The sequence below is a fragment of the Mauremys reevesii genome, linkage group 4 (genome assembly GCF_016161935.1).
Source record: "Mauremys reevesii isolate NIE-2019 linkage group 4, ASM1616193v1, whole genome shotgun sequence".
In the NCBI taxonomy this organism is placed as follows: domain Eukaryota; kingdom Metazoa; phylum Chordata; order Testudines; family Geoemydidae; genus Mauremys; species Mauremys reevesii.
In genome coordinates, this window is record NC_052626.1 from 142,910,450 (window position 1) to 142,932,433 (window position 21,984).

At 40.9% G+C, this 21,984-nt stretch overlaps 2 protein-coding genes across 13 annotated transcripts in view; one reads left to right on the forward strand and one right to left on the reverse strand.

The window, feature by feature from the left end:
• Positions 1-13,737, forward strand: part of LOC120405177 (sodium/hydrogen exchanger 10-like) — a 195,040-nt gene extending 181,303 nt beyond the window's left edge. For 4 of the 12 annotated variants that reach the window (XM_039538536.1, XM_039538535.1, XM_039538541.1 and 1 more), the window contains 5 exons: positions 1,003-1,140; positions 6,487-6,672; positions 9,482-9,602; positions 10,893-10,954; positions 12,631-13,737. In XM_039538536.1, the coding sequence (XP_039394470.1) occupies positions 1,003-1,140; positions 6,487-6,672; positions 9,482-9,602; positions 10,893-10,954; positions 12,631-12,708 (585 nt within the window). In that variant the 3' untranslated portion in view covers positions 12,709-13,737. The remainder of the gene's footprint in view (positions 1-1,002; positions 1,141-6,486; positions 6,673-9,481; positions 9,603-10,892; positions 10,955-12,630) is intronic. The other 8 variants (XM_039538534.1, XM_039538544.1, XM_039538545.1 and 5 more) reach the window with 4 other exon arrangements.
• Positions 13,738-15,532: 1,795 nt separating this feature from the next.
• LOC120404047 (serine/threonine-protein phosphatase 6 regulatory subunit 3-like) lies at positions 15,533-21,437 on the reverse strand. The gene is made up of 4 exons (XM_039536055.1): positions 21,337-21,437; positions 19,431-19,584; positions 16,460-16,566; positions 15,533-15,651 (listed from the first exon to the last, which is right to left on the reverse strand). The coding sequence occupies exons 1-4, from the start codon at positions 21,356-21,358 to the stop codon at positions 15,533-15,535; spliced, it is 402 nt and encodes a 133-aa protein (XP_039391989.1). The 5' UTR covers positions 21,359-21,437.
• Between the last annotated feature and the right edge of the window lie 547 nt (positions 21,438-21,984).

Consider the following 21,984-nt stretch of genomic DNA (forward strand, 5'->3'; position numbering starts at 1 on the left):
CTACTGAATGAGTGAAATAAGTCAGCATAGTGATATATACTAGCAGTGCCCCCAGACTGTACCATTTTCTGATTGGAAGGGTTATTTCAGATAAAGAGGCAATTTTGGTTGTCATTGCTCAAGTGAAAGAGATAACAGCTGCTGAAGCCTGTAAAGCCTCTGAGATAGCCTCATTGTTCTTGATAAAGAAAAGAGTATGCCTTCCTCTATGTTGGTCATTTAGCAATAAGTCTTCCTCTATCAGGATGGCTATAATCTTGGCAAATTATCAGCCATGAAAAAGGAGTCCAGGTCTCATCTGATGAATGTTGTAAAATTCCTTAGCCAGCCCTTCCAGCCACTAAAGTACAATTGTTCTAGGCACTATACAAAAACTGGTAGCTAATACTTCAAATTTTGCAAAGACATTTAGTTTAAGCTTAACATTAAAAAGGTCTTTGGAACCTAAGTGATTGAAAAAAAGAACAGGAGTATTTGTGGCACCTTAGAGACTAACAAATTTATTTGAGCATAAGCTTTCATGGGCTACAGCCCACTTATCGGATGCAGTGATTGAAAACATTTATGACCTCATCTATAGCTAACAGCAATAAAAATGGTGTGGTGTCACTTTTGTTGACATTTCTCATCATCATCCATCAAAGTAAACCAGGAACTGTCAAAGTTCTTATCTGAAAAGGTTCCTCTCTGTTGTTATCCATTTGTAAGGCATCCATTGCTGTAATGCCATATATAATAATGAAAAGCATAATTTTTGTTCCAATGGACTGCATTAACCTATTTACATGATTTTATTAACTTATAATTATGTAAATTATTCATTAATTTTATAGCACTACCAGTATACTAGTGCTCTAAAGCCACGTACAGATCACAAGGAACCTGACTTTAAAAAGTTCATAGTTTGAATAATTAAAAATATGTCTTTGTTCAAACATTTTAAAAGGGGAGGGGAAGAGATGTGCTGTTGTAGAAATTAATTTTATTGCGGTTTTATTTCAGACGTGTTTTATTTCTATGAACGACTTGTCTGAAGCTTTTGATGAGTTTTTAGAATGCCCATCTTTGAAATATAAAATATGGTTCAAACTTGCCCTTGATATCACTATCAAAGCTTTCAAGGAAAAGCTTGCTTACCAGGTAAATAATCTACTGTAGCTGTAATAATGACAAATATATATTCATTTGGAGTCCAATCCTGCTACACAGAGCATTCTGCAGGAAGGATCTTCTGCATGTCAGCCTGCCCACTTGTGCACAGAAAGGGAGCTCCCCCATCTCACCAGACCCAGTGGAGGATTCTCTGGTGGTCCAGGGATCCATACAAAGAGAGTTTGTGGGCTTGACATTTTTCAGGGTTAGCCGAGCTGTCTGGGGTGAATTGCTATGACCTGCTCACAGCAGGAGGGAATTTTGTCCGTGCTTGCCAGCGGAAACCCTTGCCCACTACCAGCTACTTGGCAAAACAAGTTTTGCTCAAGGCTCTACAAGCCCCCACTCTTTCCCAATACAGGCTAGCAATTTACACATCCCAGTTTGTTACACTCAAGTGCTTAGTACTTATATGCTAGAGACCCACCATGTGCACCAATCCACTGACTCAGAGGAAGCAGTGCTCCCCACCCAGTTCACAAATTTCATCTCAGTCTACAGATAAAGATCAGTTTGATTTTTATTAACAGAACTTGATAGAAATTCAAATAAAAGCAAGTATAAGGGTTTAGAAACGTAAGGTTACAGGTAAAATAAAAGACATTAATAAATATACACTATAGATTGCATTTTATAAGAAAACTGAGGAAATTCCAAAGGACTGCCAGCATAGTTCCAATATTTAAATAGGTAAATGAGATGATCTGGGGAACTATGGGCGTATGTCAACCCTGAGTAAAAATAATGGAATGGTTAATTTGGGACTGTATCAACAAAGAATTATATTTTTAGCCTCTAATTAAGGCCAGTCAGCATAGTTTCATGGAAGATTACTTCCTGCCATAGGCATTGACTCTGGAGTCCTGGAGCACCCATGGGGGGAAAAAGTGGGTGCTCAGCACCCACTGGTAGCCCTGTGGATCAGCTTCTCCCCATTCTCCCCAGTGCCTCCCAACCACTGGCAGGCACCACCAATCAGCTCCTCCCCTCCCTAATCAGCTGTTCAGCAGCATGCAGGAGGCACTGGGGAGGAAGGTGAAGAGTGGGGGCAGGAAGAGGCAGGCTGGGGGGGGAGCCTGGGGGAAGGGGCAGGGCCTCAGGCAGAGCAGGGGGATCAAGCACCCCCTGGGAACTCAAGAAGTCAGTGCCTATGCTTCCCACCCTCTACTCAGATTACAAAGGCACTGTGTTGACAAGGATTTCTTCAAGGCATTTGAGTTAGAGGGAATGATTAAAGGATTATAAAACATGCCTTATATTGATAAATTAGAGTGAGCTCTTTGAGACTAACATACAGAAGGTTAAGGAGTGACTTGATTAAAGTATCCCCAGGGGGAACAAATGTTTAATAATGGGCTCTTCAATCTAGCAGAGGAAGATAACGCAAGTCAATGGTTGGAAGTTAAAGCTAAACAAATTCAGACCGAAAATAAGATACTTTTTAACGGTGATTGTTATTAACCATTGGAACAATTTTCCAAGGCTCATGGTGGATTCTTCATCACTGACCATTTTTAAATCAAGATTAGAGATTTTCCAAAAGATATGTTGAATTATTTCAAGGAAGGTCTGTGGCCTGTGTTATACAGGAAATCTGACTAGTTGATTACAATGGTCCCTTCTGGCCTCAATATCTATGAAGCTCTGACTTAATACAATGTGACATTTTGTTTAAAAGACTTGCATTATGTGGCATTAACAGGATACACATTAGATCAGTGGTTCTCAAACTTTTGTACTGGTTACCCCTTTCACATAGCAAGCCTCTGAGTGCAACCCACCCCATAGCACAGCATAGGCTCACCTCTGCAGCGCCTCCTGTTGATCATCCTCAGGAATTAGCTCTTTGACCCAGGAGTGCCCTCTGCAGGCCCAGTGATCTGCTTGCCATTGGCCCCCTGTGTCCCTCCCAGGACCCCAGTGCCCTTATCTCAGGAGTCTGCCTCCTGCAGTACCCCACAGTCTTATTCTGGGTTTCCCCACCCCAGGGGAACCCCCACCCCCTGTCATGGGTACTGCCAGTCTCTGTTTAGCCCCCACACCCTGGAGCAGGCTACAGTCTATCAGCCAATCATCACAAGCAACAAGGGGTTTGGACTAGCTGCCTTTACCCACCTTCTGGCTGCCCTCTGCAAGCCCACTACCTAGGAGGCCTAGAAGAAGGCCCTGCAGCCTATGGAGTTGCTAGCCTAAAGCTTCCCAGCTCCTATAGCCTTTCCACAGCCCTGCCTCCCTCTTGGTCCCCTGGGTGAGTTCCCCAGCAGCCAGGCCTATGTCCCTCTCAAGTCAGAGAGAGGCTGCTCCCTCTGGCTTCCCTGGCCTTCTTATAAGGCCCAGTTGCTTAGTTTGAGGCATGGCCCCAGCTGCAGCCACTTCCCCCAATCAGCCAGAGGTCTACTCCCTTGCCCAGCCCTAGCCCTCTGCAGGGCTTTTCCAACCCCTTCCGGGCTGGAGTGGGTGTTCACCCGGCTACACCCCTTACAAATAAAAATTACTTTTGATTTAGTTGGGGATTGGTCCTGCTTTGAGCAGGGGGTTGGACTAGATGACCTCCTGAGGTCCCTTCCAACCCTGAGATTCTATGATTTAATATATTTAACACCATTATAAATGCTGGAGGGAAAGCAGGGTTTGGGGTGGAGGCTGACAGCTTGTCACCCCCCCCATGTTATAACCTCACAACCCCCTGAGGGGTCCCAAGCCCTTCCCCCCCCCCCAGTTTGAGAACCCCTACATTAGATAGATTGAAAAGTGGCTCAGATCTCAGTTGCAAATGGGGAGATATCAGTGGGGTTCCCTCCAGGGATCAGTTCTTGGTTGAATGATATTTAATGTTTGTATCAACCATGATAATGATATAAACATCTCGCTGGTAACGTTTGTGGATAAACAGATTGGTGGGGTAGAAAAGGGAAGACAGGTTTCTGTTTCAGATCATTTTGTATCACCTGGTTAAATGGTCACAGTCCAACCAAATGCATTTTAATACAGCCAGTTATAAGGTAATACATCTGGGAGCCAAGAACACAGATTATTCCTATAGAACAGGAAAGCAGTGACCCTGAGAAGAATTTAGGGATGATTATAGGTAATTGCATCAATGAGCGCTTTCAGAGCATTGCTGTGGCAAGGAGGGCCAATGTGATTGTTGGATGCATATGAGGGGAATATCCAGTAGAAGGATATGAGCTTGCCTTTGTGCACAGCATTGGTAAAACCACTACTAGAATACTGCGTCCAGTTCCGGTGTCCACACTTCAAGAAGGATGTGGAAATACTGGACAGAATTTAAAAGAGAATGAGAAATAGGATCTAGGGGCTAGGGAAAAAAACCTTATAATGTGAGGTTTAGGGAGCTCAACTTATCAAATAGTAGGTTGAGAGTGAGACTACTTGATCATTGTATATGGATACTTACACACGGAAAAGCTATCTGATAGTGAGGGGCTCTTCAACCTGGCTGACAAAGGCATAACACAAGATTCAAAAGTTGGAAGGTGAACAAATTCAGCCTTGAAATAAGATGCAGTTTCCTAGCTGTGAAGGTAATTAACTATTGGACTAGCTTACCGGGGAGGTGATGGGCTCACTATTGCTTGAAGTCTTTAAGACAATACTAGATATCCTTTTAAAAGATGTGCTTTAATTCAGCTGCTGGGAGAAATTTTATGCTGGAAGGGAGGGGAGTATGAGGAGGTTGGGGTGGATGGTAATAGTCATCCTGTCTTGCCTTGGAATCTGTGAATCTGAGAGTCCCCTTGTTCATTCATGTTCTTCGTTGACCACAGGGAGAATGGGTTTGCCCTCAATATGCTCATAATGATTGCAGGTCTGTATTAAGGTAATGAATATATTAAAATCTTGTTCTTCAGCTGTTGCCTACAGAAGTCAGGAAGAAATTATATTGCAGAACAGGGAGTCGGGGTAGGTAGGCTATTTTCCACCTTCCTCTGAAACATCAGAGATTGGCTACAACTGAAGATGGGACACCAGATAAGGGTGGACCTATCCTATGAGGTGATAGAGAATCCTTTTTCTAGATGCCTGGCTGGTGTGTCTCCTTCATATGCTCAGTCAGTCATATTGCTAGCTAGATTTGGGGCTGTGGCAGAATTTCCCTTAGTCAGAGCATGTGATTTGGTTCACCTCCTGGGAGTAGCTGGGTTCATCCTGCCTAATCAATTCCATGCTGTTGCACAAGCTTTTGGCATTGGTGACAGCTTGGTCTCTCTGCTGTTCTCTGCCTGCGGACACAATTTAATCTCCTGAGGACTGAAATGTTTTAGTCTAATTAAAAGTCTTTGGGCATACTATGAGGGCTCTGAGTGAAAATCTATCGTGTTATACAGAAGGTCGGATGAGATGATCTAATGGTTCCTTCTGGCATTAAACTCTCTGAAATTATGATTTCCTACTTTTCTGCACTGTTCGTAGAATGAATGGAATAAGCCTTCTAGCATCTAGGTAGAAGGTTATGGTTTTTTGGGGTGTGTGCACGCACCTGCACAGAGGCCTCAGCAGGTTAGAAAGCCAGTGGACCTTCCCTCCAAAAAAAGACACCACCAGATAGATTTGAAAGGGGAGTTACCAAGGGAAGCTATTTCCTGGCTTTTCTGTAAGAAGGGGATTGGACTAAGAGGAGGATTGGACTATGTAGGGATGGAGAACAATGAAGGTTGGTGGGATTGCCCTAAATTTGGATAGTTCAGATAGAAATGTGAACTTCTGGATATTTATCCAGCCATGTTGGGACCATTTTTGCTATGCGGGGGATCAGTACACTATCTGCTTGTATAAAAATGTGCAGGGAGAGGCTAGCTTCCTCTGCATGCTGCTGTGTGCATTTTTTGGAGAACCCTACTCCCACAGCATCTGGTAAAGCTAGCACTGATGCCCAGATGGAAATTAGGAGCCTAAATACCTTTGAGGTTCTGTGCCTGATAGCCTGCAGCAAGACTGGGTTGAATCAAAATTTTTAGCTCTAGGTAAACATTATGTACTCCTTCCAGATCAAGTTTTAAATGCAGAGTAAAAGAAAAAGTAAAACTTTCAAACTGAAAGGTAGGCAAATTATTGTGTTGCTGTTGCCAGCTCTTCCTTAGGTTATAGGAGAATCGCTATTTGTGTGTACTGACACAAACTGATTATCCGATAAGATTCCTTTCTCAAAAAATATATCTACATAGCTAAAATACATTACATATTGATTTTCCTCTTATGGAATATAATTTATTTTGGACAAATCCAGTGTTTCAAAAATGTACAGTACAAGGCTTTTTGTTATGTTCTTATGTATGGAAAAAATAATACATCTTACATGGCTTCTAATTGCAGGATTGTTCATATAAGATGTGTACAAAGTTACCTAATGTTTATGTGATGGATGTACCAAGCTACAAGAAATGTGATATTTATGATGGAACCATGGATGATGTTATTCTTGTACATGGAAGTGTACAAGATTGTCAAATACAGCAACCTTACTTTGCACCCTGTATTTTACCTAAAACTTGCCATGAGGTAAGAAGAATTATTGTTATAAAAAGCCTACAATATGGAGGGGAAAAAAAAGTGACATCCTCAGAAATCTCTCTCCTCTACAAACTAATCATCAGAGCACCAAAAACAACAGGAGTGTTACAAGATGCTTTCAGATTCTTAGAAAATAATGAGAGACTCTCCTCCTTTCAGGTAGAGAACATAATGTAAAGCATAGATATTTAATCAGGATCTTATTTGAATGTCTTGTATTGCCATAGCTGAGCTTTTGTTTGGGTTCGTTCAAACTCTGTTTGGAGACCAACTCTTTTTATATGAGCGATTTACAAACTTACATTTCAAATTAATCTGGCTAATCAAAACACAAAATTGAGGAAACTAATGTCCATGCTACAATGAAAACACTAATGCAACTTTAACTCTAGTGCTCCTGCCCTACCATACTTACTTAATAATTGCGATGCCATATGTAAAATTCCAAACAAAAACACTAAATTTTGTAACAGTTAAGATAGCTGGCAGATACAACCAACCCAAACATAAAAAACCCTATGAAATCCAGAGTGATATCAAACACACTATACAGCCAGTGCAGGTCTTCATCTGGTCTCATGCAGTATTCATGTATATCATCCACAGCAAATGGTCAACCAAAATGTCATTAACTCTGGCTCTAGAATGATGTTATCTTACAATTTTAAATTTTACCCCTTTATCTACAGCCACAACCTTGTTTTAAAAACCATTGATTCACACAATTAAGGATTTTCATGATCACATCTCTACTTTTAATGTGTTATTTTTTATATCTAATAAAAGTTCTAAGGGATATATTATACTATTGCTGAAGTTATCTTTAATTTTGGCTTTTAATGTCTTTCAGCATGATATTTATTCATTAATTAAAGTTTGTCTTTTTGCAAGGCTAGAATTTGCAGAATGTCTGAACAACCAAGAGTAAAATATTCCCGTGTGCTTGGTTACTGATAATTTCAAACTTGTTGCTGCAAATGAAGAAAATTGTTCGGCTTTTCATGTCTTACTCTTGCTGACTACAGGGGGCAGTAGTTAAAACAGTTTTGGTTGGGTGCTTGTTTATACATGTAATCGATTATGAACGTGAAGATTGTGCTTTTTATAAATTAATTCGCTATGTAGTCTGTGATAGTATTTGTTGTATTTGAGCACAATACAAGTATTGTACTGGGATCCCACTGGATTTTTTTAAGTGCTACACTATGCAATTATGAATATAAAGATGCATCCATCAAGTTACATTAGTTTAATTTAAAAATTCACTTAGAAAATATTTATTTCAAGTTTATAAAAATATTTTAAACTATACAACATATATATTTACTATTTAAATACTTGCCTTTAAATGCTAATATTTAGATGTCACAAGTATCAACACTGAATTTTGTTTCTAAAATGGATACTATACAATGGTCCAGGAAATGTTCTAGGATTGTTTGTTCTGATTAATTCTTTCACTGTGTTTTTAACCATCATAATATTTAACACCAGTGGTTTGTTTTCTTCTCATTTGAATATTTTGTTTTTTTAAAAACAGATTGTGATATAAAATCTGCCACATTTTTATTTTGAACATTTTAAAATCTTGTTCCTATTTTGGTTTTATTGTCAATTTAATTGTTCCTCAAGATTTCTTCCCTGCCCTTAGCTCAGCATGCCTGCTGAGCTCCTAAATTCTGCAAGTTTTCCTAGGTTCCACCACATCCTGCAGCCCTCCTGGGCACACAGTTTTCTTGCCTGAGTCACCTGCCACATACTTTGTAGCTCATCTAGGTTCCATACCTCAATCCTTCCTCCTAGTTCCATTTTTTTAGTCCATGTAGACTTTAAAGACTGTAGGAGCTGGTGTAGTTCCTACTGACTCACTAAGGTCTGCCTATAGGTCCTGTGGACATTAAAAGTCCAGAAGGAATAGTAATCAAGGCATGGCGTGTGAGGAAGAAAGGGAGGCTGGGGAGTAGGGGGAAGCTGACATGGAAAGGTTTCCTGGCTGGGGAGCCAAGCATTCAGTGTTATGCAGAACTCTTCAGTGCCACAATGTTCCTCGGGTCTCAATGCCCTGCAAAGTGTTTTGGCTCATGTGCCCACCTCTAAAGATTTTGAGTTCTACAGTGTGTCCTACTGTGCATGCAATCAGTTTTTCGTATGGGATTTTTTTTCTCTCTCTCTAAATGAAGTTAAGATTGAGAGCACATACCAAAGAAATATGAGTCACAATATACAACTTTCTATACCTGTTGTATTACATGAAGTTTACAAGCTTAAATGTCAAGTATCAGAGGGGTAGCCGTGTTCTTGCATCTGAAGAAGTGGGTATTCACCCACGAAAGCTCATGCTGCAAAACGTCTGTTAGTCTATAAGGTGCCACAGGATTCTTTGAAGCTTAAATGTATAGCTCTGGGTTTGAAGCTGCTGGAGGAATCAGTGTTTAACAGTTAACTATACTTTGAGACTGTGTGCATGAGATGTTTAATGGTTATTCTATAGTTTATGGTTTAAAACTAGATCTGACAAAGGGACAGAAGAAGGGGTGAATTTCAGATGGTTTCAAACATGGATTGGGTCACTAGTAAAAAATAAATCAGGTAGTCTTGAGTCTAGCTCTTTATGCCTCAGACATGTGAAGTCCAACATATAATCTGACAAAATGCAGTATGATAAGCAGTATGTAGTACAGAAAGGATGAGAACAGGTTGCTGCAAGACAGAAGTGAGGTGTATTGAATGGGTTTTGGAAGGAGGATTGTAGTGGTGTGGTTTCCTATGCTAAGTTTTGGTTCTGGCAATATTTTAGGTACTAGGAACTGCTCCAGTAACAAAACTGCTAATTGTACAAACTACTACCACTATGAAGAGGAAGAGTACTAGTAGATGCAGTAATACGTGTCAATATCATTCATATGGTCGGAGACAGGGTGAGGAAGAATATGTTTCTCATATGCATGTAATTCTTAAAAAAATGTGTAAAAACTGCATGGTATTTAGCACTTAATTATCTAGAATAGTTGAAGCTACATTAAGTAACATACCAAAACAAACCATTTTCAAGAGGCATCTAGATGGAAAAATAATTAAGTAACTATAACTCCCTCTCTCCCCACCTGCTTCAGTCAAACAAGTTATTGGTCTGAATACAGAGGTAACTGAGGGCAGGTCTACATTACTGCTTAAGTCAATCTAACCTCACTCAGGGGTGTGAAAAATCCTCTCCCTCCACCCCCATCTCACCAAGGTGGAGTAATTATGCCAATAGGAAAGCACTCTCCCATTGGCATAGCATCTTCACCAGACGCACTGCAGTGGCACAGTTGTGCTGATATACCACTGTAGTGTAGACTTACCCTGAGCAAAATTCTATGGCCTGCATTGAATGGGGGACAGACTGATGATCTAATGGTCTCTTCTGGCATTAAGCTATGCATCTGCCTCCTAGCCACCCTTCCGCCATTATATTTCTGCCATCCATGAAGAGGGAATCTGTATTCTGGCAATTCTTAACTTTTGAGTGAATGATCTTTCAATCTTAATTGTACTCTTTTTTTAAATTGTAATGTTCTAGGTTTTTAAAAAAACACCAAACAAATTCTACTATGTGCATCTTTAACAAACCCCTCCCTCCATGTGTCATCAGCAGACTTCTTCTCTGGGAAGTAGCCAATAGATCAGGAAGTGTAATACACAAATAGTAGGTATATGTGTAGGAGTAGCCCCATTTTAGACAATCTAACCAAGGACAAAAAATTGTCAGACAGTGTGGTTAAGTAGCCTAGACTTGTCTGCCATATTAGAGATCTGTGTTCCATTCCCAGTTTGCATAATCTCTCAATGGGGGGCAGAGGGGAGTGAGCCCTTATTCATTCTCTTGCTTGTCTCTGTGCTACCCTGAGTTAGAGCTTCAGTGACGTGCTGAAGTGACACATCAGGGACCAGTGCATGTGCAGTGTACTACAATGTTGAGGGGTTTGGCAGGAAGTAAAAAACAAATTACTATACAAACCACACATGGAAAACGTGAAAAAGACAATCACAAGGGACTCATGCCCATGCTAGGCTAGTCCCTTGGTATAGACTCATAACTATGTACCATCTTTTGCCAGCAAGGGGCACACTGCCCTCTATAAACAGCCTCCTCTCCCAATTTTACAACAATTGAATTTGAATAGATTGTTTGTATATAGCTAATACGGTATTTTTTGCACATACAGCTACCTTTGGAAATGCTGAAGAAACAGATGGTAGCAGTCGGCATTCACCACACTCAGATTCTGTAAGTTTGAAACATACTGAATATAAATCTGTTTTGAAGTGAGCACCTTCAATTTAACCTTAAGAATACTGTACAACACAAAAGACAAGAATGTTCACTGTAAGGGGATTCTACTTATTTTTACATTTCCAAAAAGCAGTCATCACAAATATCTGAGTGAACGTAGAGGAATAAGCCAACATAGTGACTAAGAAAACAAAAAGATTGTTGCCCTCTTTAATATTTAACTATATAGTGTAATAGCCACATCCCTCCATTCCTTCATCCAGGCAAAAGGCTGAGAAAATAGATCAGCTTTGCATCATGCCCTGAGTCAATAGACTCTGGCTCTGTTAGTAAATATCCAAACTGAGGGTCCTCTAGTAGGAATTCCTCAGCTCCAGAGATTCCAGATGTAGAGATTTTTTTTAACCAGTGTCTAAGTTGTCTTCATCTGCCATTGTATATATACAATGTATATATACAACCAGCGCCATGCACTTTGTAAGCACCCTGGGGACCAAGAGAGGCCAAAGGGTAGTGCCGTGACTTGGAAATGGCACCCTCCCACTACAAAATGGAGGAAGCGCCTGTGGCCCAGGAATATAAAAATGCAGAAATAAGAGTCTTTCAAGTCAAAGGCAGTGTATCAGTCTCCCGAATCCAGGGAGGGGATGATGGGGACCAGGGAGACCATGCAAAACTTCAACTTCATGAGAGACTTGTTGAGGCGGTGCACATCCAGGATGGGTCTGAGGCAGGGGTGGGCAAACTTTTTGGCCTGAGGGCCACATCTGGGTACAGAAATTGTACAGCAGGCCATTAATGCTCATGAAATTGGAGTCTGGGGTGTGGGCTCCAGCTGGGGAGGCAGGCAGGCAGGCTCTGGGGTGGGGCTGGAAATGAAGGATTTGGGGTGCAGGAGGGTGCCCCGGGCTGGGATAGATGGGCTCAGAGGATGGGAGGGGAATCAGGGCTGGGGGTTGGGGAACAGGGGGGTGGGGGCTCAGGGGGTGCAGGCTCTAGGCAGCGCTTACCTCGAGCAGCTCCCAGAAGCAGCAGCATATCCCTCTCCGGCTCCTGTGCGGTGCTTCCCCTGCAGCTCCCACTGGTGGAGTGGCGCAGCAGGGGAACACGCCACTGCTTCCAGGAGCCATGTGGTACGTCCCCCGACCCTGCTCCCTGGCGGGAGCTCAAGGGCCAGATTAAAAATTCTGATGGGTAGGACACAGCCCCATGGCCATAGTTTGCCCACCCCTGATCTGAGGCCTCCTTTCACTTTCGAGATTAGGAAGAACCAGGAGTAGAACCCCTTTCCTGTCACATCCTGAGGAACCTCCACCACAGCCCCTAGACGCAGGAGGTTCTTGACCTCCTGAACGAGGAATTGCTGAAGAGGGACAGGGAAGTGGGGGGGCAGCAGCGGCCAAAAATTTCAGGGTACAGCCCCATGATATTATATCCAGAACCCAGCGATCTGACATAACGTGCAACCAGGCTGAGCGGTAGGGGAACAGGCGGTTGAGGAAAAGTAGCAGTGGATCTGGAGAATTGACTGGGGTGTCACTCCCAACCATGCCATCAAAATGAGTGTTTCTGCCCCACAGAATGGTTGGTCTGGCCGGTTTGCGCAGGTGAGCGGGAGGTAGAAGGGCAGTGACGACTAAAAGTAGTGTCCCTGTCCTTTCTTTTTGCAGGTCCAGGGTGAGACTGCCATGACCTCAACAGAGGGGGCGGCCAGAATGGTTTACACACCGACTGCAGTGAGTGAATAGCCAGGGTGTCCTTCATCCCGTGCAGCCTCACATCAGCCTGCTCAGAAAACAGACCACTTCTGTCAAAGGAAGGTCTTGTATAGACGTCTGCATCTCCTGGTAGAAACCTGCGATCCTAAGCCAAGAGCTGCGCCTCAACCACTGAAGATACCACCACCCTGGCTGCCGAGTCCGCCATGTCCCTGGCCATCTGAAGGGCACAGCAGGCTGTCTCCTCCAAAGCCCTCCCCACTCCACCCATTCTCCATCACACCTGACACCTGCTATCCTTCCTGTCACTCTGGTCCGTAATATGGCTGTCAGCTTTGACTCCACCTTTGTTCAAGACCTGCACAACATCCAGGCCATGTCCAAATCTTCCTAATATTGACTCTCTAACATAGCTAACCCCTTTTCTCTTCATACCACTAAAATTCTTGTCCTCTCAGATAGGTTGTGACATGGCCAGAATTTTCTCCCACTTCTGGGTCTCTCCACTTGCTCTCCTTTCTTCACTGCTTGAAATTCAAACTTCTGGTCTTTACAGACCGTCACAACTTAAGTATCTCTACTCTGTCAGCTTTCATTACCCATTAATCAGTTTCTTCCATAAGCACTGCCATAAAGAGCAACGCTAAAGAGTGCATGAAACACCCTTCCTAACTAGTCCATAAATCTATTACTCTGTTCTCCTTTAAATCCTTCCTCAAGAGCAACTTTTCTCAAGATGCCTACCAAAAAACAAAAAAAAGAAAACCAAAAACAAAAAAACCAACCCCAACTGATGACAGATGCCCAGAGGGACTTCTGGTATTTGTTTTGTCTTTGCAAATAAACATGCCTGTAACTATTTTCCCCATCTTCTCCCCCAAATGTTTTTGATGCCTCCTTTAAAATTAAAATTCTTTGAGGCAGGAACTATGTGTACCTCCAAGTTTGTAATTTAGCACAAAGGGGGTGCAATTTTGATTACAGCCTCCAAGTGCTACCTCAATTCAAACAACAGTTGGTAATAATAAATTAGCTGACCTAAAGTAAGCCCTAAATACATTTACTGAAAACTCCTTGTGCAATCTCAAGTTTCACTCCCATGGATCAGGGAAAAAGAGGGAGACTGATCTGAACACCCAAATCTCTCTGGGACCCTGTCAGTTTCATTATACCAATTTTCTATCAGCAGCAGCCTAAATAAATTCAAATGAGAGAATATAGTAAGAATTTGTGTACAGTGCCTAACTCAAGGAGGAACAAGCCAGAAGGACTGATGCAAATTTCTATATCCTCACTACTTCTGGACATCCTCACATCCCAAAGCTTTCCAAAGCAGCAAATGGGGTTTTAGCCACACAAATATTGACTCTAATGGGAGTTCTACTGCTCCCACAAAATTCTGTGCACTGCTTTGAAACATTTACAGATTAGGATTACAAGGAATGAAAAGACAATGATTACAATGGTCAGAGAGCTGATTTGATCAAAGCTTACCATACTGCATTCTGGAACATTCCCCCGGTATGTGGGATTGCAAGTTACATGTTTTCCTATTCCAAGCTACTCCCCCATCTTTCACATTGACCTGATCTCTGTCTTACTAGGCATGCTATTAGTCTAGGGGACTTTCCTTTCAAATTAAAGGTATTTTGGGACTTTCATCTGAAGCTCAGGTCTAACTATATAGTCTCCTTCAGAGGGTTAGAAGTCAAAATACCTTTCTACAATTATTTTTTCACTCTTCTATGGCTCTTAGAACGCCAATTCTATAGCAAAGTACTTGTGAATGGAAGCAGCTTAGGCAGGAGGTAAAAGAACCATAATAGTAGTAATTGACTTCACACTGCATGGATCAAAAAAATAAGGCCCAGTCAAACTAAAAATGGACTATAAAATTCAAAGAGACAGGGATAGACTAGGAGAATAGTTAGATGTGTGATTTACTCAAACACTGGCCAAAAAGAGTCATTGCAATTTTTTTTATATATACAGAAGCATCACCATCATGTAGCAGTAAGGGGATATACGATCTAAACAGTTCTGCTGCTATTGCACAAGTAATTTTGGATTCAGTTTTAGACACCTCATGACCAGAAATTCTTTTAATTTGATAATGTAACTCAGAAGAGCAGCAACAATTATAGTGCTGGAAGGGATGGGGGGGGGAGAGAAAGTCTCCTGAGGTAGGAAATCTAACTAGAAAACTCTGCTAAAAAGCTATAAAACTCTTACAAAAACTAACTATAAAGGCAGTGGCAAGGCCAAAAGAGAGCACTTGATTGAGCTCCAAACACTGGACATTCTGATCCAGGCCATATGGCAGTAAGAAGGAACTGGAGCAGCAGTCCAGTCCTCTCTGCTCCACCCTTTAATTCCTTTGGTTGAAAGCAGACAGATGGCATGGGTGCATATATGGACCAAAGGGCACTGTTGAAAGAATTCGCCTACACTGGAAGACACGTAGGGACCAATACTCGAAGTAGCAGCTCACTCACCCAAAAGCCCTGGTCACACAAAACCTTCCCTAATTGAAAACACAAGTCTCAATCCAAAAACTGACATCTCAACACAATTTGGTTAACAGTTCAAAAGATTTTGTTTTTGTTCCAGTGCAGAACAAAACCTAGCTCCATAACCTCTATTGAAATGTACATATGAATGAAAGCTCAGATAATGGAAAACTGGAGTCAGATTGTACAGATGTCTAATTAGTGTCTTGGAAATCATTAGTTCTATGAAATACTCCCAAAAGGACTGAATAAAATGATCAGTCAACATATTTAAAACATTTTTAAAGGAGGAACAAAAAAAATGTGTGCACCCCGAGTGAATAAGAGAAATGAACTAGGTTTCCTCACCTTTTGAAGACTGTTTCCTTCATGCTGCCATTCATTACTGTCTCAGTTACCTTGTCTGCATTTTCCACATCATCTTCTCCATCTGAGCTGGCCTCCATAGCAACACTTCCTTGGGCTGACACAGAGAAACAAATTAGGATATTGCTAATGATTTTTATAGTTAATGAGCAAGTACAAATCAGTGAGGATGTGTAGGAGGAGAATGTCTACTATAATCATACATAATCTCCCTGCAGTTTTGTTTACTTTGCAAATCCCACACAGCAGGTAAAAATTAGGGCTTGTCCACACAGGGAAATTTACTGATATAACTCATTTTAACACTTATTCTGGAACAAGAGTATTCACACAGGGAGTTATACTGGTATTATCATACTGGTACAGGTCTCCTGGTAAGTTACCTACGTAGACAAGCCCATAGTTAGGTCTGAAGATCCTGGAATTCTAGCACTTATGTTCATTAACAATGCAATTGGGAAGTGGGGTAACATGGCTTTGAGCTGGTAATTTTTAATCCACTTTGAGCATATGTTGGAAAAGCTAGATGACAGGAGGGAGAGAAGGGCACACAGACTGTTCACTGCTGCATCCAAAGACTCAAGAGGCTAAAGGCCATCTTAACTAACTAAAAGCTCTGCCCAAGTCTCACTGACTAATAAAAAGTAAAGTTAATATTAACACTAATAGCTTGCTTTTATACAGTGCTTTTCTTCCGTGGATCTCAAAACTCATTTCAGAAGAGGTCAGTATCCTTACCCTCCATTTACCAAAGGGGAAACAGAGGTGCTAAGAGGAGAAATGACTTGCCCAAGATCTCCCTGGAAGCCCATGGTAGAACCGGGAAGTCCAATGCTCTACTCATTTAAGCCACTCTGCTTCGGTTATTCATTTGCACATAATTTGAATAATTTCAGTGCACTTACCCTCTGGCTGTGTTGCAAGTGGAGATACATTTGCACTCAGGGGATCCATTGGTTCTGTGTTTGTTTCCATTTCCACAGGAGAATTACTTCTTAAAGACTCTTTAGAACTTAAATACAAATGAAAGTGAATTACATTTTGGAAAAAGATTTCTAAACATTAAAATGCAATTTGCTCACATGCAACCAAAACCTTTAAAAATAATGTTTCTATCAACTCCAGAATCCTACTGAAATCAACTATACTAAAACTCATCCAAGAATATGAAAAGAATTTTAAGGATGCAAAGTCAAACACTAAAAAGTTAGGAAATGCCAGAATTAAGATTTCCTGGTTTACTATCATGAAGAGCATGCATGTGTGTGAGAGAGAGGGGCATTGGATAAAAAGGACGTGGGTAATTTTTTTTGCCCCTTGCAATTTCCATTTCAATATATTTTCAGCTATATATTGTCCCTTTCAAGGAAATGGTATCTGGGCAAGAGGGTTGCTCAATCTCTATATCCAAATCAAATCAATGCTATCTCTGCCAATGAGGTTGATCTACCAACCACAAAGGTGGTCTTTATAACATGGATGCTTGTCCACTGGTATCTGGATTAAGATCTCAAAATTTATACATCCCACAGAACCCCAGACAGCACATTTCTGCCACTTCCAATCTGAAATAATTGTAAATGATTTCTTGCCCTGATTCAGCAAAAATATCCCTATTCATGAAAGCATGTGTTTAAGTCCCATAAAAGGCAATGCTCCGTGCAGGATAGCAGTCCACCCACATGCTATCAACTGCAGAATTAGGGTCTCATTTTGAAGTGAATTTGAAACAGTGGGTTTCTTCCTTTACTATTCCAAGGGCACAAGATGCAATTTACACAGTAGGGACTGGGACCCCAAAACTGCAGCAGAAACCTTGAAATTATGCAGCTCTGTTCACCTTTACTTCCAAGCAGTCCAGCTCAGACAATATCCCTTGTGTTATTTAAATTTGATATTAAATTCAATTTATTGTACAATGCTCCCAAATTTTCAATTTTGAAATGTGCTGTAGATTCTGGTGCTATCAATGTTTAATTGCATTGCAGAAGCTACAGGAAAAAAAATACAGATATTGTCAGGTAGATAGGTAACAAAACCCCAAACTGTTCCTTATTAAATAGTTGGATGCTTGTTACAGAGAGGGGATACATCTCTTTCCCATCATCTATGAGCAGAGGTCATTTTAAGCTTGGGAGGGCAGTTTGAATTACTTGGTCCTCACACTAGTAATTCTTGACAAGCTAGCTGCCGATTGCACCATGCCCCCATTTCGGGCATTGAATTGAAGAGCTGTAATGGTGACATTTGAAATGATATGAGACTTCATTATAACAACCCAGTGGAGATGAATGGTGCAGTTCACATCTCTTGGACCAGCTGCTTCAGGGCAGCTGCAGACTCAGGCAGACATCACTGCATCTGTTTAATTGATTTATATTCTGAATATTATCTTCACCAACCATGCAGGCAAGAGACTAAGGCATGGTCTACACTACAAAGTTAGGTCAAACCAGCTAACCCTGAGCAACGCAGTTAAGCTGACCTAACCCCCAGTGTAGCTAACAATCTGTCAATGGAAAAATTCTTCAGTCGACCTAGCTGCTGCCTCTCAGTGATTACCTATGCAGACAGGAGAACCCCTCCAATTGCTGTTGCTGTAGGCAGTGTCTACGCTGAAGTGCTACAGCGGGGCAGCTGTGCTGCTGTAGTGTTTCAAGTGTAGACCAGCCCTAAATGAAAAAGTATATTCTGGAGCACAATAATTTGGCAATTTTTTGAAGATTCACATTTATGGGGATATTTACATGGCTACAATCTCATTATACCTAGGTCTCTGACTATTTCTGATGTAAACCAATACACAGCAAAAAAAAGTGCCAAACACTTCAAAGTACTATGGGACTGTCTAAGCAAGTCACCCTGGGCTTCATGGAGTGGATGAATTTTCAGTCATATACAAAACTATTTTCTTTACATCACAAAACAGAGCCATCATAGACTCTTTCAATTTATTCCACATTAAACAGCTGCATGTGTCACTTAGGCCCAATCTACAGCCATAGTCCACTTATATTTAAAAAAAAAGGAAGGAAAAAAAAAAGTGTGGCTAGGACCCAAACATCGTAGCAATCAACCAAATTGATTAGCAAGATATGATTAGATACCATCTACACCAGAAATGGACTGTATCTGGGTCTCTTGAGTAGATTATAGTTAGAATCATAGAATATCAGGGTTGGAAGGGACCTCAGGAGGTCATCTAGTCCAACCCCCTGCTCAAAAGCAGGACCAATTCCCAACTAAATCATCCCAGTCAGGGCTTTGTCAAGCCTGACCTTAAAAATCTCTAAGGCAGGAGATGCCCCCCACCTCCCTAGGTAACCCATTCCAGTGCTTCACCACTCTCTGAGTGAAAAAGTTTTTCCTAAACCTCTCCCACTGCAACTTGACACCATTACTCCTTATTCTGTCATCAGGTACCACTGAGAACAGTCTAGATCCATCCTCTTTGGAACCCCCGTTCAGGTAGTTGAAAGCAGCTATCAAATCCCCCCTCGTTCTTCTCTTCTGCAGACTAAACAATCCCAGTTCCCTCAGCCTATCCTCATAAGTCATATGCTCCAGCCCCCTAATCATTTTTGTTGCCCTCCGCTGGACTCTCTCCAATTTTCCCACATCCTTCTTGTAGTGTGGGGCAGTTGTAGAGTAGATGACACCCTTACGCACAATATCCCTTTTAACTCCACAAAAAATCCTCAACGTGGTACAGCAAACTACAAGTAACACTAATTATGTTTAAAGCAGAACTCCATAATGTATTATGCAAACACTTCTGCAAAAGATATTCATATGCCCACTGAAAGGGACTAGTTCCAGCTTCCATTATCATTGGCAGCTGGTAGCCTGGGCTGAAGAATAATAAAATTCTCTTACCTTAGAGAAGATGTAAACTCTGAAAAAGAAGCCCAGCCAGTTTCTTTTCCTGGCATAGGTTCTTCTGTGCTCCATACATCAGACCCAACAGAATCCAAATTAGCACCATGTGCAGTTTCCATGGGTACGTCAAAGTTAGCCGACCAGTTTGGTGCTAGAAACAGTGATAATTTCAATGATAAGGTATTTAGAAATTGATATAATTCAGTTTTCTTAATATGTTATGAGTCTATACATGCACATATAGCTAACCTGAAACACTGCAAAGTCCCTAATTATAATAGGAGCTTACATAATGTACATATAGAAGAGCATACACTATGCAAACCGAACGCAATTCACAAATACAAAATTAATTTGGTCTCTGAAGCTAGAGCAAAATACCACTATAACTCATGGCATGCTGCAATCAAGACAATCTACCAAATGATACTTAAAATTAAAAATAATTTAATGGAGTTACAGCAGGGATGAATATAGTCCAACATTTTACAGACAAATATGTATTATTTGTTACTGTCAATACCTATTTCTAAAATTGGAAAGTTAGCTTCTGTTTACTATGTATGTTTTTCTTAGCTTCAACAAAGAAAATAAATTAATCAGTTCACTAGCACAGTGCTGCAAAGTTTGTTGCAAAAAACAAATGAGGACTTAACATTTTAAAATTTTTCCCATTAGGATTTTAAAGTTTGGAAGAAGTTTATTTTGAAAATAGGTCTCTAACTTAGAGTACTCATTCAAACTACTTTATCTTCCCAGAAGTAAATATTTGTTTTCATTATCATTTACATTAATAAAACAGGCTGAAAAGGAAGCTCTGTGACTAACTAAAATGTTAAAAGGAAATCCCAATCTAGACAGATATGGGAGAATATCCACAATGATCAAAACTTGTTGGACACAGATACCAGGGACACCAATCTGACAAAAGGGAAAAAAAGAAAAAAAACCCTCGTTTTGTTTTGTTTTTATAATTCCTTATAATCAATATAAAAAATGCTTAGGATTTTTCTACACACAGAAGTTGCACCGGTTTAATTTAAATCAGTTTTATTAAATCAGTGCAACTTGTATGTGTGGACTCTCAATTTAAAAGAGGTTATATCAGTTTAACTTGCACCTGTGAATTTACTGATGCAACCCAAACTGACCTAATCCAAGTTTAAACTGGTAAGAATTATCTACAAACAAAATTGCACCACTTTTACTAAATCAGTAAAAAATAAAGTCGTGCCTTTAGTAAAACAGGTACAACTGTGTGTTCAAACCAGGCTTAAGCACCCCTATAAGTCTAATGACTTAAAACATGAGCTGTAGATACAGACATTTAAAGTCACTTGTTGGCTCCTGTGTAAAACTACTAAAAAAGAACCAGCATGGAGTAAAAGTTTGTCTGAAACGGGTACATATTTTCTGCTCACAGCCAAATTTTTACTTTTACTAGTTTCAGTAAAGATATCAAATGGTTTAGACTGATGGTTTCCAAAGCTTTTATCAGTTTTAAACAGATTCAAACTTGTTTAAACTACACATCCCTTTTGGGGAAAAAACACTTTCTTTAAAAAAAAACCCAAACCCATTTTATAAATAGAATACTGCACTACCACGTGTCTGACTCAGCCAGGCACCTGAGGTGCTCATACTTGACAACACTCACATCCTGCTACTAGGACTTTACTCAGAAAATCTCATGTTGCAAAGGTGAGATATTAAACTGCAGGGACCTCAAAGTGGCAAGGAAGACAAAATTGAACTATGCGCTACCACTTAAATGAATGACCATTACATTTTCCCACACTAACTTGCAATCTAATTCCTCCATCAGCACAGCGGACCCTCCGCAGTCATGCCTGTCCATCAGGTAATCTATGCAGATGGAGGCGGTAAGATAAAAACCACCTACGTTCATTTAAGTCCACTTCCATTTTGTCTTCTGTATTGGTATTTGATTCAAACAAGTCTTGTTTTGTTCCATCCTCTTCTTCAGAGTCTGTACTTTCTTCACTGTCCACAAAATAAAGGGATTGTTTACATTCATTACTGAGAAGGAATTATTGGGCTAATGGAGTTTTCCCAAGATTAAAACAGAACTGCAAATCAAGTTAGCATGTAGGAATGAGGCAAGTCTGACCATAAACACTGAGGGATCAGCTGGAACTACACTGCAGCATTAGCTATTAAACTTATTCTTCAGCACTGCCAGAAAGAATGAAGATTTTAGGGTGTTTTTTGACTTGACAAAGTTAACTGACCCATCTCCTCTCCCACAGCAACAAGGGAAAGGAAAGATGGCTGCCACTGCCCTCATGCAAGGACAAATAGGAAAGTGGAGGGAGTATAGCTACGAGCCAGGCCAAACAACAGGCAAAAAAGCAGAGATGGATTTCTTAATTTGTTCCACATGGGCCACTGCAAATGCCAGAGGAAGCTCAGAAGTCGTCCTAAGGCGAGCAGGGCAACCAGCTTCCCCACACCTCTTCCCTTCCAGACTGACATCCAGGTTGTTCCTTCACTTCTGCATGGACAGGGAGAACAGACAATAGGGTATATG